This window comes from Sarcophilus harrisii, chromosome 2 (genome assembly GCF_902635505.1).
Source record: "Sarcophilus harrisii chromosome 2, mSarHar1.11, whole genome shotgun sequence".
NCBI lineage: Eukaryota > Metazoa > Chordata > Mammalia > Dasyuromorphia > Dasyuridae > Sarcophilus > Sarcophilus harrisii.
In genome coordinates this window covers 379,721,711-379,742,432 of record NC_045427.1, presented here as the reverse complement: position 1 = coordinate 379,742,432, position 20,722 = coordinate 379,721,711, and the positions used below count along the sequence as shown (strand labels likewise).

General features: G+C 33.0%; 1 protein-coding gene across 1 annotated transcript in view; it reads left to right on the top strand.

Annotated features, from left to right (window-relative positions):
* LARS1 (leucyl-tRNA synthetase 1) overlaps nt 1-20,722 on the top strand; it is a 50,035-nt gene that overhangs the window by 25,790 nt on the left and 3,523 nt on the right. Inside the window, exons 22-31 of the mRNA XM_012551809.2 lie at nt 1,170-1,233; nt 4,361-4,544; nt 4,958-5,048; nt 5,994-6,134; nt 7,296-7,436; nt 7,598-7,708; nt 11,571-11,681; nt 14,490-14,594; nt 15,664-15,759; nt 18,510-18,642. Coding sequence (XP_012407263.1) covers nt 1,170-1,233; nt 4,361-4,544; nt 4,958-5,048; nt 5,994-6,134; nt 7,296-7,436; nt 7,598-7,708; nt 11,571-11,681; nt 14,490-14,594; nt 15,664-15,759; nt 18,510-18,642 — 1,177 coding nt within the window. The remainder of the gene's footprint in view (nt 1-1,169; nt 1,234-4,360; nt 4,545-4,957; nt 5,049-5,993; nt 6,135-7,295; nt 7,437-7,597; nt 7,709-11,570; nt 11,682-14,489; nt 14,595-15,663; nt 15,760-18,509; nt 18,643-20,722) is intronic.

Here is a 20,722-nt window from a genome sequence, read left to right as displayed (position 1 = left end):
GTCTCTCCAAGCCTCTCTGTATTCGTCATGCTGGTCATTTCTTACAGAACAATAATATTCCATAACATTCATATACCACAATTTACTCAACCATTCTCCAATTGATCCATTCATTTTCCAGCTTCTGGCCACTACAAACAGGGCTGCCACAAACATTTTGGCACATACAGGTCCCTTTCCCTTTTTTAGTATCTCTTTGGGGTATAAGCCCAGTAGAGACACTGTTGGATCAAAGGGTATGCACAGTTTGATAACTTTTTGGGCATAATTCCAAATTGCTCTTCAGAATGGCTGGATGTGTTCACAATTCCACCAACAATGTATCAGTGTCCCTGTTTTCTCACAGAGAATAGAAATTGTTGAGGAGAAATGTGGAGAATATTACACATATAATTCTTATTATTAGGATAACAAAGAAAAGAATGATTCAAATTGTGCTTAGCAGAGTCATAGCTAAAGATCTTTTGTATCCAAAAAACCTTTTAAAGAAAGAAAAACCTATTAAGGAAGAAAACATCATGCCTTTATTTTTGTGTTTAGATTTGTATGTGAAATTTCCCTAAATTTTAGATAATTTAGATATATTTAAAGATAAAATTTTAGGTATGAAAAAAATGCTATTTTCCATTCCTAGTGATGGACAAGCAGTCATTAAAAATTGAATACATCTCATTTCTGACACCTGTTACCTAAATGACCCATGGCCCGATCTTAACCTCTTAATATTTTAGATAACTTTACTATTAGTTACCCAGTAGTTGCTGGAATGCATTGGTGGAGGTGGTTTCCTTTTTAGGACTATGTTATCTATTCAATGCAGGGCAGTTAGGTGGCAAAGGAAATAGAGTACTGGGCTTAGCTTCAGAAAGAGTCGTATTTTTTAAAAGATTTTTTAAAAACCCTATTTGCCTCAGTTTCCTTATCTGTAAAATGAGTGGGAGAAGGAAATGGCAAACTACTTTAGTATCTTTGCTAAGAAAACCCCCCCAAAATATCAATACTATTTATTATTTCTACATTTTGTTTTATTATAAGGCATTTCTCATCAAACTTCCCTTCTGTACAAAATATAGTTTGAAAAAGCAATTAAGCAATGCTACCCTAGAACCAGTTTTAGGACCTCTAGCATATTGACTCATTAGCCAGTGCTTGTCTGTTTTTCATTTCAGATGTCTAAATCCACAGGCAACTTTCTCACCCTGACCCAAGCTATTGACAAGTTTTCAGCCGATGGTAAGAGTTATTCTCATTGTTTTATTATTTTTATTTTGAATTTAATGAAAACCAAATCAAATGAATTACCATGTATATATAATAACAGATTGTACTTTAAAGTTATGATCTCTTAAAGATAGTTAGTGAGTGAATGTACACCTTAGATTTTTTGTGTTTTTTTAGTAGGCAATCAGGGTTAAGTGACTCCCAGTGTTACATAACTAGTAAGTGTCAAATATCTAAGACTATATTTGAACTCATGTCTTCCTGATTCCAAAGCCAGTTCTCTATTCACTGTGCCAGCTAGTTGCCCCCTTCCTTTGCTTTTAAAAAAAGTATATAATGAATTTGGCCAATAGTTTCTAAAACTTTTCTGCTTGTCTGTGCTTCTCTCTGTTCTTTTTGTTTTCTTCTCTGTAGATTTAAAAAAAAAAAAAAGTAAGTCCTTTTAATCTTATGTCTTTTTGATTGTTTCCTCCCTAAATTCCTTTGGTATGACATTGCTTATTGGAGTCCCTTACCACATTTTCTTTAAACTAGTTTTTTCTTCCCATTGCTTTTTTTTCCCTACTAAAAGTCTTTGATTCATTAGAGCATATCACAACTTTAAAGGCTTCTCCAACAAGGTTTCTCTCATACATATGTCAAAATTGTACACAGTTTTTTGATACAAATAACAACTTGTTTGTTGATTCCTAGAATATCAATATCAAATGGGACATGAAGCAGTAAATGTTTGCTCAACAAAGTATTTTCCACTCCACTTATTCAGAATGTCCATTTAGGAGGGTTCGTTATAGACAGTGAAATACTCCAGACTTCACTAATATTAGTGAATGAATTTTTTGTGATTTCATCCATGAATGACAGAAGAGTATGATTTACCTATTCATAGGAAAAAACAAGGGGATATGGAATGCCTATTGTCTAGATTGAATCGAAATACAATAAATAGAGCTCTTCTATCAGAGTTGTGTCTGTCTGTCTGTCTGTCTGTCTCTCTCTCACTTACTTTCTGTGTCTGTCTCTCAGTCCCTCTTTCCCATATCTATAATGCCTATGTTTCTATCCACGCACAGATAACATGCATGTGTATCTATGTGTGTGCATGCATGCATATATACATACATGTTATATCTATATTATATCCACACATGCTATACACACACACACCACACACATATATACATATACATATGCTATAAAGTGAGGGTTCCAGTACTATGTGTGTGTATGTGTTTGTATTAGCCTAAAGACACTCTTTCCATCTTAGGTAACCTACTCATATTACCTATCCTTGTATCTTTTTATACCATCAATTCTCCCCCCCCCCCCCATTGTTGTCTTTATTTGTTTTTTTTAAATTTTAATAATAGCTTTTAATTTTCAAAATACATGCAGAGATAGTTTTCGACATTCAACCTTGCAAAACTTTGTATTTTGAATTTTTCTCCCTTCCCTATCTGTCTTTGGGCAGTGAATAATCCAATATATGTTAAACATGTACAATTTTCTAAACATATTTCCACAATTGTCATGCTGCACAAGAAAAATCAGATCAAAAAAGAAGAAAAAAGCAAGCAAACAATAACAAAAAAAAAGTGAAAATACTATGCTGCAATCCATATTCAGTTCCCACAGTCTTTTTTCTGGATGCAGATGGCTCTCTCCATCACAGTCTATTGGAACTGGCCAGAATCATCTCATTGTTGAAAAGAGCCACGTCCATCAGAATTGATCATCATCTAATCTTCTTGTTGCTGTGTACAGTGTTCTCTGGGTTCTTCTCACTTCACTTATTATCAAATCATGTAAGTCTCTTCAGACCTCTCTGAAGTCAGCCTGCTCATCATTCCTTATAGAACAATAATATCCCATTACATTCAGTTACCATAACTTACTTAGTCATTCCTCAACTGATGGGCATCCACTCATTTTCCAGTTTCTTGACACTAAAAAAAGGACTGTTAAAAACATTTTTGCACATGCATACCATCAATTTCTAAAATGCTTCTGTTTGTTTTTTTTTTTTTTTTGAAAACCAGGATTTTAAGGACAGATTTAGCTAAAAATTGATTTCTTAAGGATGGTATGAAATATGGATGATATCTGTTAGCATTCATTCATATTAATTCAATGTTCATGCTTTTTTACTTCAGTGCTTTATACAAAATGGGCATCCATGGGTATTGATAGCTCTTTTCAACAATGAGGTGATTCAGGCCAATTCCAATAGATTTGCGATGAAGGGAGCTATCTGCCCAGAGAGAAGACTATAGGGATTGAGTGTGGGATGCAGTATAGTACTTCCATCTTTTTTGTTGTTATTTTTCTCATTTTTTTCCTTTTTTAATCTGACTTTTCTTGTGTAGCATGATAAATATAAAAATATGTATAGAAGAATTATACATATTTGACATATTTTGTATTACTTGCTGTGTAGGGGAAGGAGTTGGGGGGAAGGTAGGGAAAAAAAATTTGGAACACAAGGTTTTGTAAGGGTGAGTGTTAAAAATGCTTTACATGTATTTTGAAAATAAAGAAGCTAGTATTTTTATTTTTTACTTTTTTTGCTGAGGGAAGACTTGCCCAGGGTCACACAGCCAGGTGCCCCTTCTCTTCAGTTCAGATAGTTGCCTAGAGCACTAACAGGTTAAATAACTTGTACTTTGCCCAGGAACTACAACCAGTGAGAGTGAGAGACATAACTTAAACTCAATCCAGGTTTTCCTGATTCTGAGACTGGTTTTATATACATTCTACCATACTGCTTCTCTGTTTTAATTATAAACCATTAAAAAAGACATGATAATTGTTAATGGCGGGACTCTAATTAAGATGATATATTATCTGTGCCATCTATATAAATTTGTACAAACTTAAAAGCAAGAATTTTTCTCAGGCATTGTGACAATGAACGAAAATTTCTTAAATGAAGAATTAATAAATTTTTTTCTCATCTTTTTTTTACCTTTTGTTATGCAAAAGTTTTCCTATTTCTATGTACTAAAATACAGACAATGGTCATTTCTGCCATTACTTCACTCTCAACCCAGCAAAGTAACTTTTAGTGTAAAGCTTGCCCTCAACCCAGAGCAGGTATTCAGTAAATGTTCATTGAATAGTTGGTCAAATTTTTTTTCAGGAATGCGCCTAGCTCTGGCTGATGCTGGTGACACTGTTGAAGATGCTAATTTTGTGGAAGCTATGGCAGATGCAGGTATTCTCCGCCTTTACACCTGGGTGGAGTGGGTGAAGGAAATGGTTGCCAATTGGGACAGCCTAAGAAGTGGTCCTGCTAGCACTTTTAATGATCGAGTCTTTGCCAGGTAACATATGGATCCAAAACATTTTGTACTTTGCCATGTTTTATTAAGTTGTTATGTTTAATTTAACTCTAAAACACTGGAAGGGAGGGAAGGAAATATTGCAAAAAAAAAAAAAAAAGAAAAGAAAAGAAATAACATGAGTTAAGGTGAAAATAAATGGAAAAAATACAACATATACTATCCTGAAGGAATGGGAGCCATAAATAGTATTAGGCAAACTGCCCGATTTAAGGGTGGTTAGATTGCCAGGAGACTACATGGCAGCAGATTTTAATGAATATAAAAGATATACTATTTTTTTCTAAACAATTAGTAATGTTTGTATTTTGACATTGCTGTTTATTAGTACATATAATAGTTCCTTCTAATTGTTTTGTGCCCTTTAATCACATTTTGTATTTAATATTCAATAGTGAAATGAATGCAGGAATTGTGAAAACAGAGCAAAATTATGAGAAGATAATGTTTAAGGAAGCTTTGAAAACGGGATTTTTTGAATTTCAGGTATTACTACTATAGCTAAATTCTATAGATGTGTCATTTGGTAGCTAAATTGTATAGACTTACAAGTGTTGTTTCCTTTGCATCTATGTGTGTGTGTGTGTGTGTGTGTGTGTGTGTGTGTGTGTGTTCTCTGGACCCCCTTTTATTCGAATGCACATTTGGTAAATTGGAGTTAGTTTTCTATTAAATTTATCATCTGTATCAACTCCCAGATGTGTTATGATTTTTTAATAATTAATCTTTATGATATGTCTATAATGGTGAAGTTAGAGCATAAAGAGATGGAATAAATCTGAAAAACAGATAGGCTTTCATTGAAAACTTTTTCAAGTAAGGAACAGTTAAGATAGTTTTCCAGGTTTTTGTACATTATCAAGATTAATTTTGAAACCAAGCATTTTCTAGAGTTTTCCATTAGGTGTCAGCATCTCACTAAGTCTGGGAGTTGTGCCTGAAAACCAAATGGAGCTTCATTTGAAATGCTGCTTCATAATGTATCACTTTGATCTTTATTTGGAGGACTTGGCTTTCTGATATGTGATTAAATGGGTCAAGTGTTGAGCATAATAATACATCATATTTATTGCTTTTTATCTTGGTCTGTGATATCTTTTATCTTTCCTATGTACCATTTAGCAGAACTATCTAATAGATAGTTAAAATTGTAATATGTCTTTTATGCCTTAACAATTAAGACATCTTATACCTTAATATTTTCCTTCTGAGTTAGCATAAAACTGACATATCCCTTTTATATAGATTCATGTTCATTTATTTATAGGGCTTAAAAATGAGCAAAGCCCATTTAATAATCTCTTATGGAAGGATTTTTAATGTTTAAAATTTCATTCATTCATTGAATGCCATTTTGCCTTCAATTAAAGAAGTTTGACTTTTATTTTAAAGGTGTTTAACAGTTGCTATGGTAAACTTTACTTCTTTCAGGCAGCAAAAGATAAATATCGTGAGTTAGCTATAGAAGGAATGCACAGAGACCTGGTATTCCAGTTTATTGAAGTTCAGACTCTCCTCTTGACTCCAATCTGCCCACATATATGTGAACATGTCTGGATGCTTCTGGGAAAGGTACTTTAATAATTTAAAGTATACATTTAGGATCTACTAGGAAGTTTTGATTTGTCCCCATTAAATAGTATATCATTAAAAACACTAAGAAAATCAGTTGTTTACAAATAAGGGTCAGAGTCAACAGAATAAGTACTGATAAGTTGGGATTTGAAATGTTTAGACATATAACCTTTTTTTATACACTTAAGACATAAGTATTTTAAGTTTTTATGCTCATTCATACGTGTTTAACACGTACTTTTTTTTTTAAACTATATTTTATTTATTTATTTTTATTAAAGCTTTTTATTTTCAAAAAATATGCATAGATAATTTTTAACATTCACTGCAAAACCTTGTGTTCCAAATTTTTTTCCCTTACTTCCCCCCAGCCCCCACCCCTAGATGACAAGTAATCTAATATGTGTTAAACATATAACACCTAATTTTTAACCATTTTAGAATATGCTCTAATGTAGCTATAACCATGCATGTAGTAAAATTTTAAGTTTAGGCAATTATCATTTTTAGTACTGTTTGGTTTACCTGACAGGTTAAACAGATAGTCTAGCTTTTATGGACCATTCATATGTATTAAACTTCTGTACAAATTTTGTTTGTTTTCTGTAAAAACTTGTGGCATATACAAAAGGGCATATGCCAAGTATATATTAGCATTTCTATTCTTAATTTTTTTCTAGTTATTTTTACTAGAGTTTTAAATAGGGTGACTGGTTTAATGGTTGCTGCATAATCTTACTAGGTATTCTCCCCAGTACATGGACAGTGTAAAATGTGTTAATTATTATGTACCCCTAGCAGTCATACATTAAGAATTAGGTATATTAATATGATAAAATCATGTAATAATAATTTATATAATAGCTATTAGATTTAGGTAAAGTAAGACAATATAATTTTCTTTGCAAGTGAGCATATGTGTGTGGGCATTAATGCAATCATTAAAAAAACTGCCCTTCAATTAGAGACATTAGAGTCTAACTTCATAGTGTGGTTTGAGAATATTTTAGATTAGGGTCTGAAGAAGTGTGTTGAGTTGAATCAAAATAAGATTTGAAGGCATATCCTTAATGAAAATCTTGCTATGAAACTATGGTAGATTCTGGTTGATAGGTGTTAACTAATTTCACTAAACCTTTTTTCTTTAAAAAATAAAAGCCTGACTCAATTATGAAAGCTGAATGGCCACTGGCGGGTCCTGTTGATGAAGTCTTGATACGTTCCTCACAGTACCTTATGGAAGTAGCTCATGACCTGAGACTACGGCTTAAGAACTATATGATGCCAGCCAAAGGAAAGGTAAAATAATTAATTTGAAAAAAGTACTGGAAAATCTCTATTGTAAAAAAAAAAAAGTATGCTGTATATTTGTCTCTTTAACTGTAAAAGGGAAGTGGATAAGATATTTCATTTTTATTAAACTAAGAGTAATTGTTTTCCCTTTTCCTGCCCACGTGTAGAAGGTTGACAAGCAGCCACACCAGAAGCCTTCTCATTGCACCATTTATGTGGCGAAGAATTACCCACCTTGGCAACACACCACTCTGTCAGTTCTGCGTCGTCACTTTGAGGTGATGTTTTTTGATATGTTCATTTCTCTATTGTCAGATTTGTTCTGGTGATCAGTTTTTGCTCTTATTGTGCTCTTCTTATTTGCTGGAGAGAGACAGAGAGACAGAATGAGACAGAGAGAGAGAGAGAGAGATAAAAACCTTCTTTGATCCACTTCTTGGAGAGTGGGCTTTGCTTTACTTTATCAGCTCTCCATTTACTGCCAGTTTAAAAGATTCTGGTGTTTGGGACTTTGAAAGCTTTCAAACAAAAATTCAACAGAGTTTTGTGGATAGTTATTAAAGAGACTTTTTTTTCCCCCCTCTGTAAATTCTTCTTAGTTAAAACTATGAAGAGAAATAATGAGTTTTTCCTTTTGAGTTCTTTGTTATGACTAGAACATTGAAGGCTCATATAGTCTTACAACCTTATTATGCGTGAAGGATTATAACTTCTGGTCTTGGGTTTGTTAAAAAGAAGTGCTTAATTTCATAATTACCTGCAGGAATGGAGGGCTGTAAAATGTGTTTGGCTCCGTCAAATAAATAGCTATTAAATATGACAGCGCTTTCAAATTCTTTTCATTAACATTTTAAAGGAAACTTAATACTTAAGGCCTATACCAGATTTTCCTCAGGAAGAAAAATCATCATAACTTTTTTTTTTTCTCATCAAAATGTGAGAGCAAAATAAAGTGGAAGTGGTACGAAATATATTTTTGTTTTTTTCATAGGAACCATTGCAGACATAAAAATACCCATGTGCACTTTAAAAGGAGGGCTGTGCTGGGAAGGTGAAGAACTTGTCAAAATATGACTTAAGTGATCAAAGAAGAATGGATTTTTCAAATCTTTATTGTATTTTTATTCCAAAACTTTAAACAGATTTTTAAGTTTAATTAGTAAAGCTTCAGGATGAAAACATTTGACAAGGTTGCTGAAAAGCAAATAGCAAGCATATGGTGTGTTTCGTATATAGTTTGTCTTGGAGAAGAACCACCCTTCTTTTCATTTGTGTTCTAAACAGGACTAAAAGATATTTTTCAGGTTATTAGAGTTTGACATTTATGACTCTTAAATTCATTCTAAGATAGAAAAAAATAGATTGTGTGTCTGTAGGAACATATTTATCCCAGTAATTTAATTACTTATAAAAAGTCACTAAAAGTGGCACATGCTATCTTATAATATTCTGAATACATCTAGCCTTCCAGAATTTGATATACTAAGCCAGTGTGCATTGGACAGTTCTCTTAATTATATATAAAATTGTCTGATGGCTGAGCTTCATTTGATATAGTTAGCTTTATTAAATTTGAATTTTAATAAATATCTTGAACTTAATTTGAAAAGTTAGATTGCTATAAAGATAAAGTTATTTAATAATGATAACTAGTGTCTATAGCTATATCTACATATTTATACTTGTTGTTTAGTTAGTTGTTAGTTGTCCTTTGTTTTTGAAGATATCCAAAATAATATCATTTATTAATTGGGGTCAAAATATGTCCTACTGTGGCTGATCAAACCAATACAGTCTCAGAACATTCTACCACAGTTTGGACACAGATAGTCCATTATGAACATTTGGAGTGGAGAAAGCTATCTGTAATCTCCTTCTTTAAGGTTTATAAAGCATTTTACTTGTTAACTCATTTTTATTGAACCATTAGTCTTTAGAGTATATTTTTTGATTTAATTTTTTTCAAATGTACAAAAATTCACCTTTTCTCCTTCCCAGCTCAGCCTTCCTATTGGAAAAGAAAGAAAAACCAAACCTGTGTAACAGATATGCATAGTTAAGCAAAACAGATTCTTATTGGCCATGTCTAAAAATAAGTCTATACTTTTGAGTTCAGGATTTTCTGTCAGGAGAATGGATAGCCTGTTCCTTTATAAGCTTTCTGAAGTCTTAGGTATTCAATTGTGATGATCCAAATGGGAAGGGAGGGAAAAAAAGACAGGCATTTATTAAGTACCTACTATGTTCTATGCACCGTGCTAAGCCCTTTCCAAATATTATCTCATTTCAGTCCTCACGATAGTGCTGGGTGATAAATGCTATTATTATCCTCACTTTACATGCAAGGAAACAGAGGCAGAGAGAAGTCCAAGATCCACAGTGTCTTGAGACTAGATTTGAACTTATGCATTATCTACTGTACCCCCTAGCTGATGAGGGTTCTTTAATTAAAGTTTTTTTTTGGTAATTGTATAAATTGTTCTTCTGATTCTGCCTCAAAAGTCCATTAGTCTACCTGTTTTCTTGTAGCTTTGTGGCATATTTGTCATTTTTCTTTCTTCTCTACTTTAGTTTGTATATTGTAAGGTACCATTTCAAAGTTCTTGTGGAACTTTTTTTGGTGACAAGTGAAAGGAAAGGATCTCTTCTTTATTTTTTAACTCCCTCCAAAATTCATTTTTGTGTCAAATCCATTAACAAGTGAAGGAAAATATTGTGATTGCTTTTTAGTGTTCATTTTAATTTGGAATAAAAAATAAGTAGAGCATTAACGGACATTATTACTCTTTTGTATAACAAATTTCAGGTAAATACTTCTCACCCCTTTTGTTTTGTAAAAAAGCAAATCTCCTCTAATATCTGAAAATTCAGCCTCTCTTCATCTCCTTCCACTCTTTTTCCCCCTGAAGATTGGTTAATATGAGGGATCAAGGATTTTTGCTTAAATTTACTCATAGTTTAAAGTGAAGTCTTCAGAATATATGATTTTGTGAACATTACTTCGTACTCTGTAGTGTCTTTGTTCATCTTTTATACACATACAAAGATCAAGGACTTATATTGTTGTCACTTTTAAGAGCATCTACAGTTTGCCTTTTGGAGAAAAACTTCAGAAATTCAGAATCTAGAGAGATTGTTGACATTGTACGTGTTGAAATAGAGTAAGTCCTTGTACAAATGCATACCAATTTGATTTAAGTATGTCTTTCAGTCTTTGAAGACATGGAAATGATTCTATTTAAACACTTAACTAATTAGAGAATTTTTTCAGTCTATACTATAGCTTTTTACCAAGATCCTATGGTCCCATTCTGATGTTTCATCATAGCATGGAAGCAATCTAGTGTTTTTGAAAGCTGATCATGGAGCACAAGTGTGGATGATTTTTATGAGAGAATATGGGACCATCATTTGAATCCCACCCTTAAACTAGGATCAGAGAAACTTCTGATTAATTTGGCTGCCAGGTCAAGATTTTTTTTGTCTAGAAGCAACACAGAAAGACTATCTGCTAGTATTAATATTATAGGAGAACACTACATATGCAACATGATTTTCCCCTCTTCCGCCTTCACAAACCCATTTCCTCTTGTTAGAGAACATGAACTTTCTGAGCTTTGAGAAAAGAGAAATCTCTTATATGTACTCTCAGATTCTGCTACATAATTCAGTCTACACTTGCTTTTTGACCAAAGTTCATTTTAGTTGATGTTAGACAGATTTCTTTGCAGCTCTCAGAAGACGTTGAATAGAAATCAATATCTGTCAAATGTAAATTGTGAGATTACTTTTCTTCAGAAACATGTCCTTCCTTCTTCTGGTACACTATGACAGTATGACAGGGCAAGTCATAAGCCACAGTGCTCCAAGCTACTTTCAAATTTGGTATGTTGCAGAGTGGCTGCTAACCTGAGCAGAGGGGATTTCCTCACTGGGGAGCTCCCTACTCTGATGAAATCAGTCCTTGACAGAAACAAAAAAAGAAATGAAAATGTTGCCAAACTTTATGTTGCCAAAATTCTGAACATCATGTATGTCAGTATAGAATTGAGAGTCTCTTATAACATAAACATTAGTGGTAAACAATATCTGTGAAAAATGAAAATTCACCTTTAATTTTCTTTTCTTATAATGGTTTAGGCTAATGAAGGCAAACTTCCAGATAATAAGGTAATTGCCAGTGAACTGGGCAATTTGCCAGAGTTGAAGAAGTATATGAAGAAAGTGATGCCATTTGTTGCCATGATTAAGGTAAGCAATGGGAGAGAGAGGGCAGCATGGCCATTTGAGAGTTGACTGGGAAGAGCTGTAAAGAGGTGGGAAAAGCCATGCAGATGAAAACATTCTCAGAATAAATAACCTCCAGGCAATTTTCTTCTCTTATTTTCTTTCCTCTCTTTTTCTGGCATGGGAAGCAGTCTTTGTATAATTGAGTTGAAATGTTTTTACTAGGGGTTACAACAGTTGATCAACAGGTGAATAGAATATAGTGAATAGAATATTGAACTTGGAGTCAGGAAGCTCCCTCAGACATTTACTGGCTTGATCACTTGATCACTTAACCACTCATCCTCCATTTTCTCATCTGTAAAATAGGGATAATGATAGCACTGCATAGGGTTATAGTAAGGATCAAATAAAATGAATCTTGTAGAGTGCTTTGAAGAGATTAAAGATTATATGAAAGTGGGCTATTATTACTATTATCATTAACTATCACTAAAATTAATAATAATGACAATGATATGTTTTGCCAGAAAAATTAAAAGTCTCCCATTGAGTAGTGGTAAATACTGATGCAACAAATTAGATTAGGTGGTAAAATATTTGGTCATTTAAATATCTTTTAGCTTGGGGGGAGTACACAGTGATCACTTTGATTATAAAGTTTCCTCATAGTTAAGAGTCCAGATCCTTCTAGTTTAGTCAAACCCCAAAATGGCTTCTCTCAGAGAGCTCCCAGAGACATTGTTATTATCCTACAATTGTGGGGAGTCCTTCTGTCTTTTAGAATAAAGTATATTACCTAAGCCTGAACCTCTTGAGGTGGTTTTTAAGATCCCAACCTTCAAGAATGATTACAGAATCTAGCTGTGACCTGTATCTGACAAGTATCAGTTGACTTCCCTTTAATTGGGCTGCTCTTAGCTAATTTGTTCTACAGACTGCTGGTCCTGCTGTTGGGCTCTCTGCCAGATGTGTGAACATGTATGAAGACTACATAGGTTCATTGGTATTAATGTTGAGATATGCTTTGTGTTTTCTTATTTGCATGTATGTGAAAAGTATAAACTTCTTCAAGGCAGGGACTGTTTTGTTTATATTCCATATTTTATCTTTATATTCCAGTGACTGGCACCCCCCCCCTTTTTTTTTTGGCCAGAACTGTGCCTTGTACACAGAAGGTGGTTAATAAATGTTTATTGTAGTGAATTTAATTGAGACAATAATCGTTTGGTATTCATTACAAGCATTAAATTTTGGCAAACTACATTGAAATAGTTTAATGAAATAATTTTAGAGACTGACATTAAAATTTTTCACTATTTAGTGACTAACTGAATTTAGTGCTTAATTTAAATAGAATCTAATCTATTTCATAGTATTTCAGTGGTAATTTCCATCTATTCTGTGTATGTCATTATAGATTTAGAGCTGGAAGAGAACTCAAAAGGTCAAACACCCCCCTCCTTTCCTCCCCCCCCCCCCCTCCATTTAACAGATGGGAAGTGAGAGAAGTGAAATGCTTTGTTCAACATTACATGGCTAAGGGATGGGAAAAAAAAAATACTCAAACCAACCAAAACCCACCCTGGATTCAGACATGTGTCCTTTGACTGGGAACTCAACATATCAACAAATTGATGGTTGGAATAATAAGTAGGAATAGAACAAACTTTTTTCATTGAATTTTTAGTTTGAATAGAAAATAGAAGCTTAGCTTCTAATTCATCACTGGGTCAATCAGGAAAATATTCAGAGCACAGAATGCTAAATTGAAACCCTGACTCTCAGGAATACAGCAGGTCCATAGTTAGTGTTCAAGAACAATTTCGCTTTCAGATAAATTCAAATATTTTAGCCATTCATCTCTATTTCAGAATATGCAATCAAATAATACAAAATTAATATCTGAGTAGCAAGGTTTTTGCTTCCCAGATAAGGAAAGTTAACCTGACAGATTTTTGGTTATATTGTGTTTACCCTACAATTGAATGGATTTATCTGAGTACTCAATTTGGGCTTTTTTGGTGTGTGTGCCTTGAAGTATTACTTACACTTTTTATGTAATCTGGAAGTTCCTTTTATTTTTTAGTGACTCAGAAAACCATTATATATAGAACTATCCTAAGAATGAGGGAAGCTGTGCTTCACACTGTGACAAATTCTAGACATTCTAAGAAACTCAGAATAAAGATTCCACAGGGGTTGTCAGCAGCCCAAGCATGGGCTCATGCCAAGTGGTGGCCTACCATGGCTCCCCAAGGCCTTTGGATGCCTCAGGCTTCTATTTATATACTCAAGAGGTATATTCATGTTTAAAAGAAACACCTATTTACAGTTTTTGATTTATTTGAGTCAGTAAGTAATAATTCATTTTCAGGTCTGAATTTTCTTACACTCAAACCTAAGTGGACTCTAACATGCAGTAATTCAGACTGTACACACTCACTAAGTCAAGGCCTATTTGTGATAGGAATCATGAAAGGATAATTTCAGACAACTCTTGGCTAGATTAACTATAAGTTATTATTGTCCAAGCAGGTATTCTGGGTTTGAACATGTAATCAGCCTAAGTAGTGAGAAGCCCTATTTACTTTGCAGATTTGAAAGTCTTTTGCCTCTCAGCTTTTCTGCTAACTTTGTTTCACCTGATTTGATTATTGTGAGCCAGTAAATCATTAAAATGCAGACCTAGTTATGAATGCTATGAAAGCTATGAATGAATCTTGTCATTGAATGTGTCAAATATTTTTTTCTGGTTTTGTTTTTATCATCTTAGAGAGTGGCTGTCTGATATAAATTTTAGGATATTTACAACATGCCTTTTTTTGTTAGGAAAATTTGGAGAAAACAGGCCCTCAAGTATTGGATTTGCAGCTGGAATTTGATGAGCAGGGAGTGCTTATGGAAAACATAGTATATCTAACCAATTCCTTAGAGGTAAGATTGCCTGAGGAGAAACTTGTAATGATTAGCTTAGAAGGTTAAAAAGACAGCCACAGTCCACTATATGTCACCATGTAGAGACCACTTCACTTTCTCCTAACATTGTGAGTATGAAGGTAAATGTTTTGGCTATACACTTGTTATCTTTTGCTCCTGTTATAAAACTAACCTATTTTCTATTCCTATAAAATAAATTTCTGAAGATATAATTTTTTCACTTCCTCATTGATTTCAGCTTGTTCACAACTAAAATATGTTTTCCATTGGTTTCTATGTGCAATTACTTGGAAACTGAAGTTGTTATGTGTTTGAGGATATATGACAATATTGGTGGAATATTGATATTAAAAATAAAATTTAGTTCCTGGGAAGAAGGAAAAGGCAACACAATACTATTTTCTTTGTTTCTAGTAAGCTTTATTTCGTCAGCTTGATCCTTTTGTTATATATTTAATATCTTTAGCTTTACATGTGTGTTTTTACATGCATGTGATCATTTTAGGAAAGGGAACAGCCAGAAGAGAAGGGCAGGAAGCAAATGAACCTCCAGAGATAAAATATGATGTCATCTGATCCCATTCGAATATTATTCTGAAATGTTGTTATGCTAAGGTGTTTTATGACCCAAACAACTTTTTTTCATTATTTGCAATTTCAATGTAGTATTCTATAGGAAAATTTGTATATAATATCAAATTGGCATTCCTTAGTTTTTGGCTACCATATTCCCATTTATATTTCTAGTGCTCTCTTCCAGTGATTAAAAATAATTTTGCATCAACTTTTTCCTTCTGTTTGGTGGGTAGATGCCAGTCTTTCTTATATAAAATGGTAAACAGACTATCTCGGCTTCAATCCTGAAGGGAGCATTTAAGTATAAATATTAAGGAATGATTGGTTGCAAATTTGACAACATTTGCACGAATAGAACAAAAATATACACACTGTTTCATATTAAATAGAGGTTCCCCTTTTTGTTCCTTGGCAAAATGAGTTGGAAATAAAGCTAATATTAATTGTCCATAATAATTATTCCTATCTTTTTTTTTTTTTCATTCTTTAGTTAGATCACATTGAAGTAAAATTTGCTTTTGAAGCAGATGATAGAATCAGAGAAGATTGCTGTCCTGGAAAGCCCCTCACTGTTTTTAGAACAGAAGTAAGTTGGAATCCTCCTTTGGAATCATGGCATGTTTGAATTGGATGGAGCTTGGAGATCATCTTAATGCAGTCCCCTCTTTTCATAGAAGAGAAAACAGAGGTCCAGGAAATGGGAATGACTTGCTTGAAATTATCTAATTCATTAATGATAGAAACCAGCCTAGAATTGCCAAAGCCTTCTGACTTCCAGGTCGCTCTGATTTTCTATAACGATAGCTTCCTTTCACTTCATTTACATAATGTTTAGATAATGCTTGACAATTTTTAGTGTTAACGTTTTTTAACTAAAAATTTTCTTTAGTACATGATTTTTCCAAGAATATTGTGAAAATTGAAATAAAAGGCTTCTTTTTTTTTTTTTTTTTTTTTTTTTTTTTGAGAATTGGAACCATTAGTTGTTTAGATTAGTCCGAGTATAGCAAATAATCAAAGCTTTTTGAGGGTCTCTTGTGTAAACCACATTGATAGATTCTTTTTGGGTCTCAGGCATAGGAATCCTATTCAAGCTTTGACAGTTGTACTAAAGAAATGAAATGAGGTTTGGGTATTGCATTTTTCTGTTAATCCTATAAGAACTTATCCAAATTCAAACTATTTGGCTAAGTCTAGAAGGCTGCCAATATCCTCATTTTCTTAGTAAATGAAGTACTTGACTAAAGAGTTTTTCTTTTGCCACACTTACTGGAAAACTTTTAAGTGCTTTACTTTTTTAAAAAAATATTTATAGTTATATTTGTATTGAAGGAACTAATCACTGACTCCTGTTTAGTGTCTCCTAATTTCACCACTTATTCATATCTCTATTGAACTATAGTGGATTTTGTCTTATTTTTCATTTAACAAAGTTTTTTTTCCTCTCTCCTAACTCTTCTTCCTCACTGAAAAAACAAAAAACAAAACCTCCTAATAAATAGGCATAGTTTATTTTATTTTATTTTTTTTATTTTTTTTTTAATAGGCATAGTTTAACAAAACAAATACACTCATAAGTCATGTTCAAAAATTTATGTCTCTTTTTGTATCTTGAATTTATTACCTCTGTCAGGAGGCAAGTAGCATGCTTTATCTATCCTGAAATCTTGGTTGATCTGAGTTCTCCTTTGCTTTATAATGTTTATAGCTCTATGGTGTTGTTATTGTCTACATTGTTCACATAGTAGTTCATACAGCTCTTAACCAAATTTCAGTGAAAATAAAAAGCTTCAAAAAAAAAAAAAGGAACCACGTGTATTAATCCTTAGTTTCTAGTTCTTTGTCACTTCAGAAAGAGCTTCTTGTAAATATCTTAATACATGTGGTTCCCTTTTTTTTTTTTTTTTTTTTTTGAAACTTTTTATTTTCAAAACATATGCACGGATAATTTGACAATATTGACCCTTGCATAGACTTGTGTTTCAGATTTTTTCATTCTTCCTCTCACTCCCTTCCTTAAATGGCAAGCAATCCAATATATGTTAAACAATACATGTGGTTCCCTTTTCTCTTTCTTCTATCTTTTTGGGATATAGGCCTAGTAGTGGTATTGTTATAAAGGATGTGGACAGTTTAGTAACTTTGAGATATAGTTCCCAATTGCTTTTCAAAATGACTAATTCATAGCTTCACCAACACTGTGTTTAGTATGCCTTTTTCCTCTGAAACCCCTTCAATAATTATGTCCTTTTTCTGTCATCTTTGCCAATCATGATAAATACAGTTGCTTTAATTACTTCATTTGGTTGTTAATAACTTGAATAGCAGTTGTTGAAAATATGTTGTTATCCTTTGACCATTTATCATTTGGGAAATAACTTTTGCTATAAATTTGAATAAGTTCCTTATATTTCTTGGAAAAAGATCTTTATCAGAGAAACTTTCTGCTAGTTTTTTCCCCCCAATTATCTGTTTCCCTTCTAATTTTAACTGCATTGTATGAAACCTTTTAAATTATCGATTTAACTTGTTCATCTCTGTCCCTTATTTGATTATGAACATATACTCTATCCATAGATTCAAAAAGAAATTTCTTTCTTGGTCTTCTGATTTATTTCTTATGTGTCCTTTTATATCAAAATCATGTATGCATTGGCAGCTTATTCTGGTATATGATTGGTTTTAAATATTGATCTAAACATAATTTCTGCCAGATCTCTTTCCAGTTTTCCCAGCAGTTTTTATGGAGTAATGAATCCTTACCCTAAAAGTAGTCTTTGGGTTTTTCTAGCACAAGGCTACCACAATGATTTGGTGGTGTGATTTTTATGTGTGTGTGTGTGTGTCCCTGCTTTGTTCCATTGATTGATCTTTCTATTTTTTAACCATTACCAAATCATTTTTATTTTTACTACTTTGTACTACAGTTTAAGATGTGGTACTGCAAAAATAGTACTTAAAAAAAATCCATTGTTTATTTTAGACCATTAATAGTCCATTTAAAAGAATCTGCTATATTGATTCTTTTAACTTACTGAGAAATTAGTTTTTTTATGTAAATTTATTGTTATCCTCCAGTTTTGTGTTATCTCTATTTTCTACTGTATATCATTCTAAAAAAGTTTGAAGAAAGGAAGAAAAAGTTACTCAAAACAAAATAACAAAATTTTAGCAAGTCTGATCTTATATGTAGGATTCCACATCCTTTTTCTGCAAAGTTTCTCATTCCTGCAAAGTAATATCATCATTGGGATCAAGCTTGATTATATGAATTTTGCTAAAAAAAAAAATTATTTTCCTCTTTCTTTCTTTCTTTTTTTTTTTTTTTTTTAATAGCCTGGTGTATCAGTATTTTTGGTAAATCCCCAGCCATCCAATGGTCACTTCTCAACCAAAATTGAAGTCAGACAAGGAGACAATAGAGATTCATTAATCAGGCGCTTAATGAAGATGGACAGAGGAATCAAGGGTGAGCCACTGCTTTTGAATTACAGAGTTGACATTTAGTAATAAATTATATAGGTTTGATCTATTTTAAGGAAGCTTTAGGAAAAAAAGCAGCTATCTGATTTAGGGAGGTAGAATAATACTATGGGAAAATGACTTATCCTGGAAGTTAAGAGAATTGAATTCGGGTTGGGCCTCTGTCACTGTATACATGTGATAGTAGACAATTTCTACTTCCTGAGTTTTAGTTTCTTTAGGAAATGTGGCAGTTGGGCTATCTCTGTGATTCCATAACATTTTTGTAGACTTGTTACTTGTGAAAAACAAATAACGTATTCCTGTTTGGCAGTGGATTTTAAATCACTATTATATAGCATTAGAGAGACAAGATGGTATGGTGGATAGAAGGTAGACTGTCAGGAGAAATAGTGTTATTTCTTGCTTGTTTCATATCTGGACCATGGGCAAGTCACATGGAACCTCTCAGTGCCTCCCAAAAAATCTCTAAGAGGTTATGAATGAGCTGATTCTCTATATTAATGTTGGGAGTTTCTTTTCTGAGAGGCCCACAGACCAAAATTATAAGTCTGGTCCAAAAAATTCCAGCTTCAAAGGGGAATGTAGTGCCAGCTTCTTCCTTAAAGTACTTGGATACTGATCTGACAAGGTACTCCAGAATTGTACTTCTCTCTGATAATTCCCTTTCCTAAGCTTTTGGGACAGTTTTTGTCTCCCATATTTCACTAGTCATATTCAAAACCTTTTTCTTTTTACATTTTTCTTGTTATCTTTGTTTTTTACATCATTTGCATTTCCAAATGCAGCCTTCTCACCTTCTTTACTGAGAGCCTTCCTTCAGTAAAAAAGGAGAAAAAAAAGTTCAACAAAACTAACCATTGTATCAATTATCTGATATATTTTAATATGTGTACTATTTTAAACCATAGTCTCCCATCTCTGCAAAGAAAGAAAGGAGATGCATTTTCTGTGACAATGTTTTCAAAAAAATTCTAATTTCTGTTTTATGAAGATAAAATTTAGGACAGTAGATAAAAAGCATGAGATTGATGCCTTCTAACTTTAGAAGAAATCAGCTCTTGAGACCTTTCTAGCAGACTCTTATATTGCTTTGATTTTTGAGGATGATTGCCTCTAGAGGATATGAAAGAGTTGAAACTTGATAGCACAATTTTTAATCTCCTTTATAATAATAAGCAAATAGGCCAATTAGTACCAATTGTATTGAGAGTGATTATAATTCAGGTCCGGGAGAAGCTGGACTAAAACTATTATTTCATTCCACAAAAGCTATTGATGAAAATGGTCTCCCCACATAAGATATGAACCAATAACTTAGTGGTGAAAAGTTCTGTAGCACATTATCATATTATCTATCTTCCAAGGCTTTAAATGACACCATCCTTTTTTTCCTTCAAATGTCTTAATTATTATAGAGTTGCAGATTTAAATTCTAATTTCTTCAGTCATAAGAGAAGTCTGACATAAGATGTTGAAGTATCTCAAAAAACAACAAAAATTGAGTGGTATTTATGAAAAATTGTCAAACTAAAGAGCGAATATATTTTGACCCTTAGAAGCCTGAGTGAGTATTGCCTGGGAGTAGTTTTCTTTAGAATTCCTGGGGATAGTGAGAGGCAAGGTGAAAGGTAGTGCATATAATATTTTATTATGATTTAACCAGTGTTTTTATGATATAATGTCTTTATGGTATCTTCTGATGTGTAAGTTCAGTTGGCTGTTCAAACTTTTCCCCTTTCCCAGATGAAATCCTGATTATATATGAGGACCGTTTCTGCTTCTTATTGCCCATTTTAGTTTGTTGGTTCAATATTCTATTGGTGGAATGATTTTGTGATTTCCCCAGAGATTCACAGCAGTCTTTCAGTTTAGGCTTAGCCTTGGGTACCACTGATTGCTGATGATTCCTTTATATAGCCCAAGATTCACATTTTTAGCTTACAGTCCATAGTTTCTTGCTCCTGACCCATAAAAGTCTTGTGTCCGATTGGCTTGCATTCCTGGCATAATCTGCAGTTGAATTGATGATTGCTTTTATCTGTCAAGACTTTTAAATTAAGCTT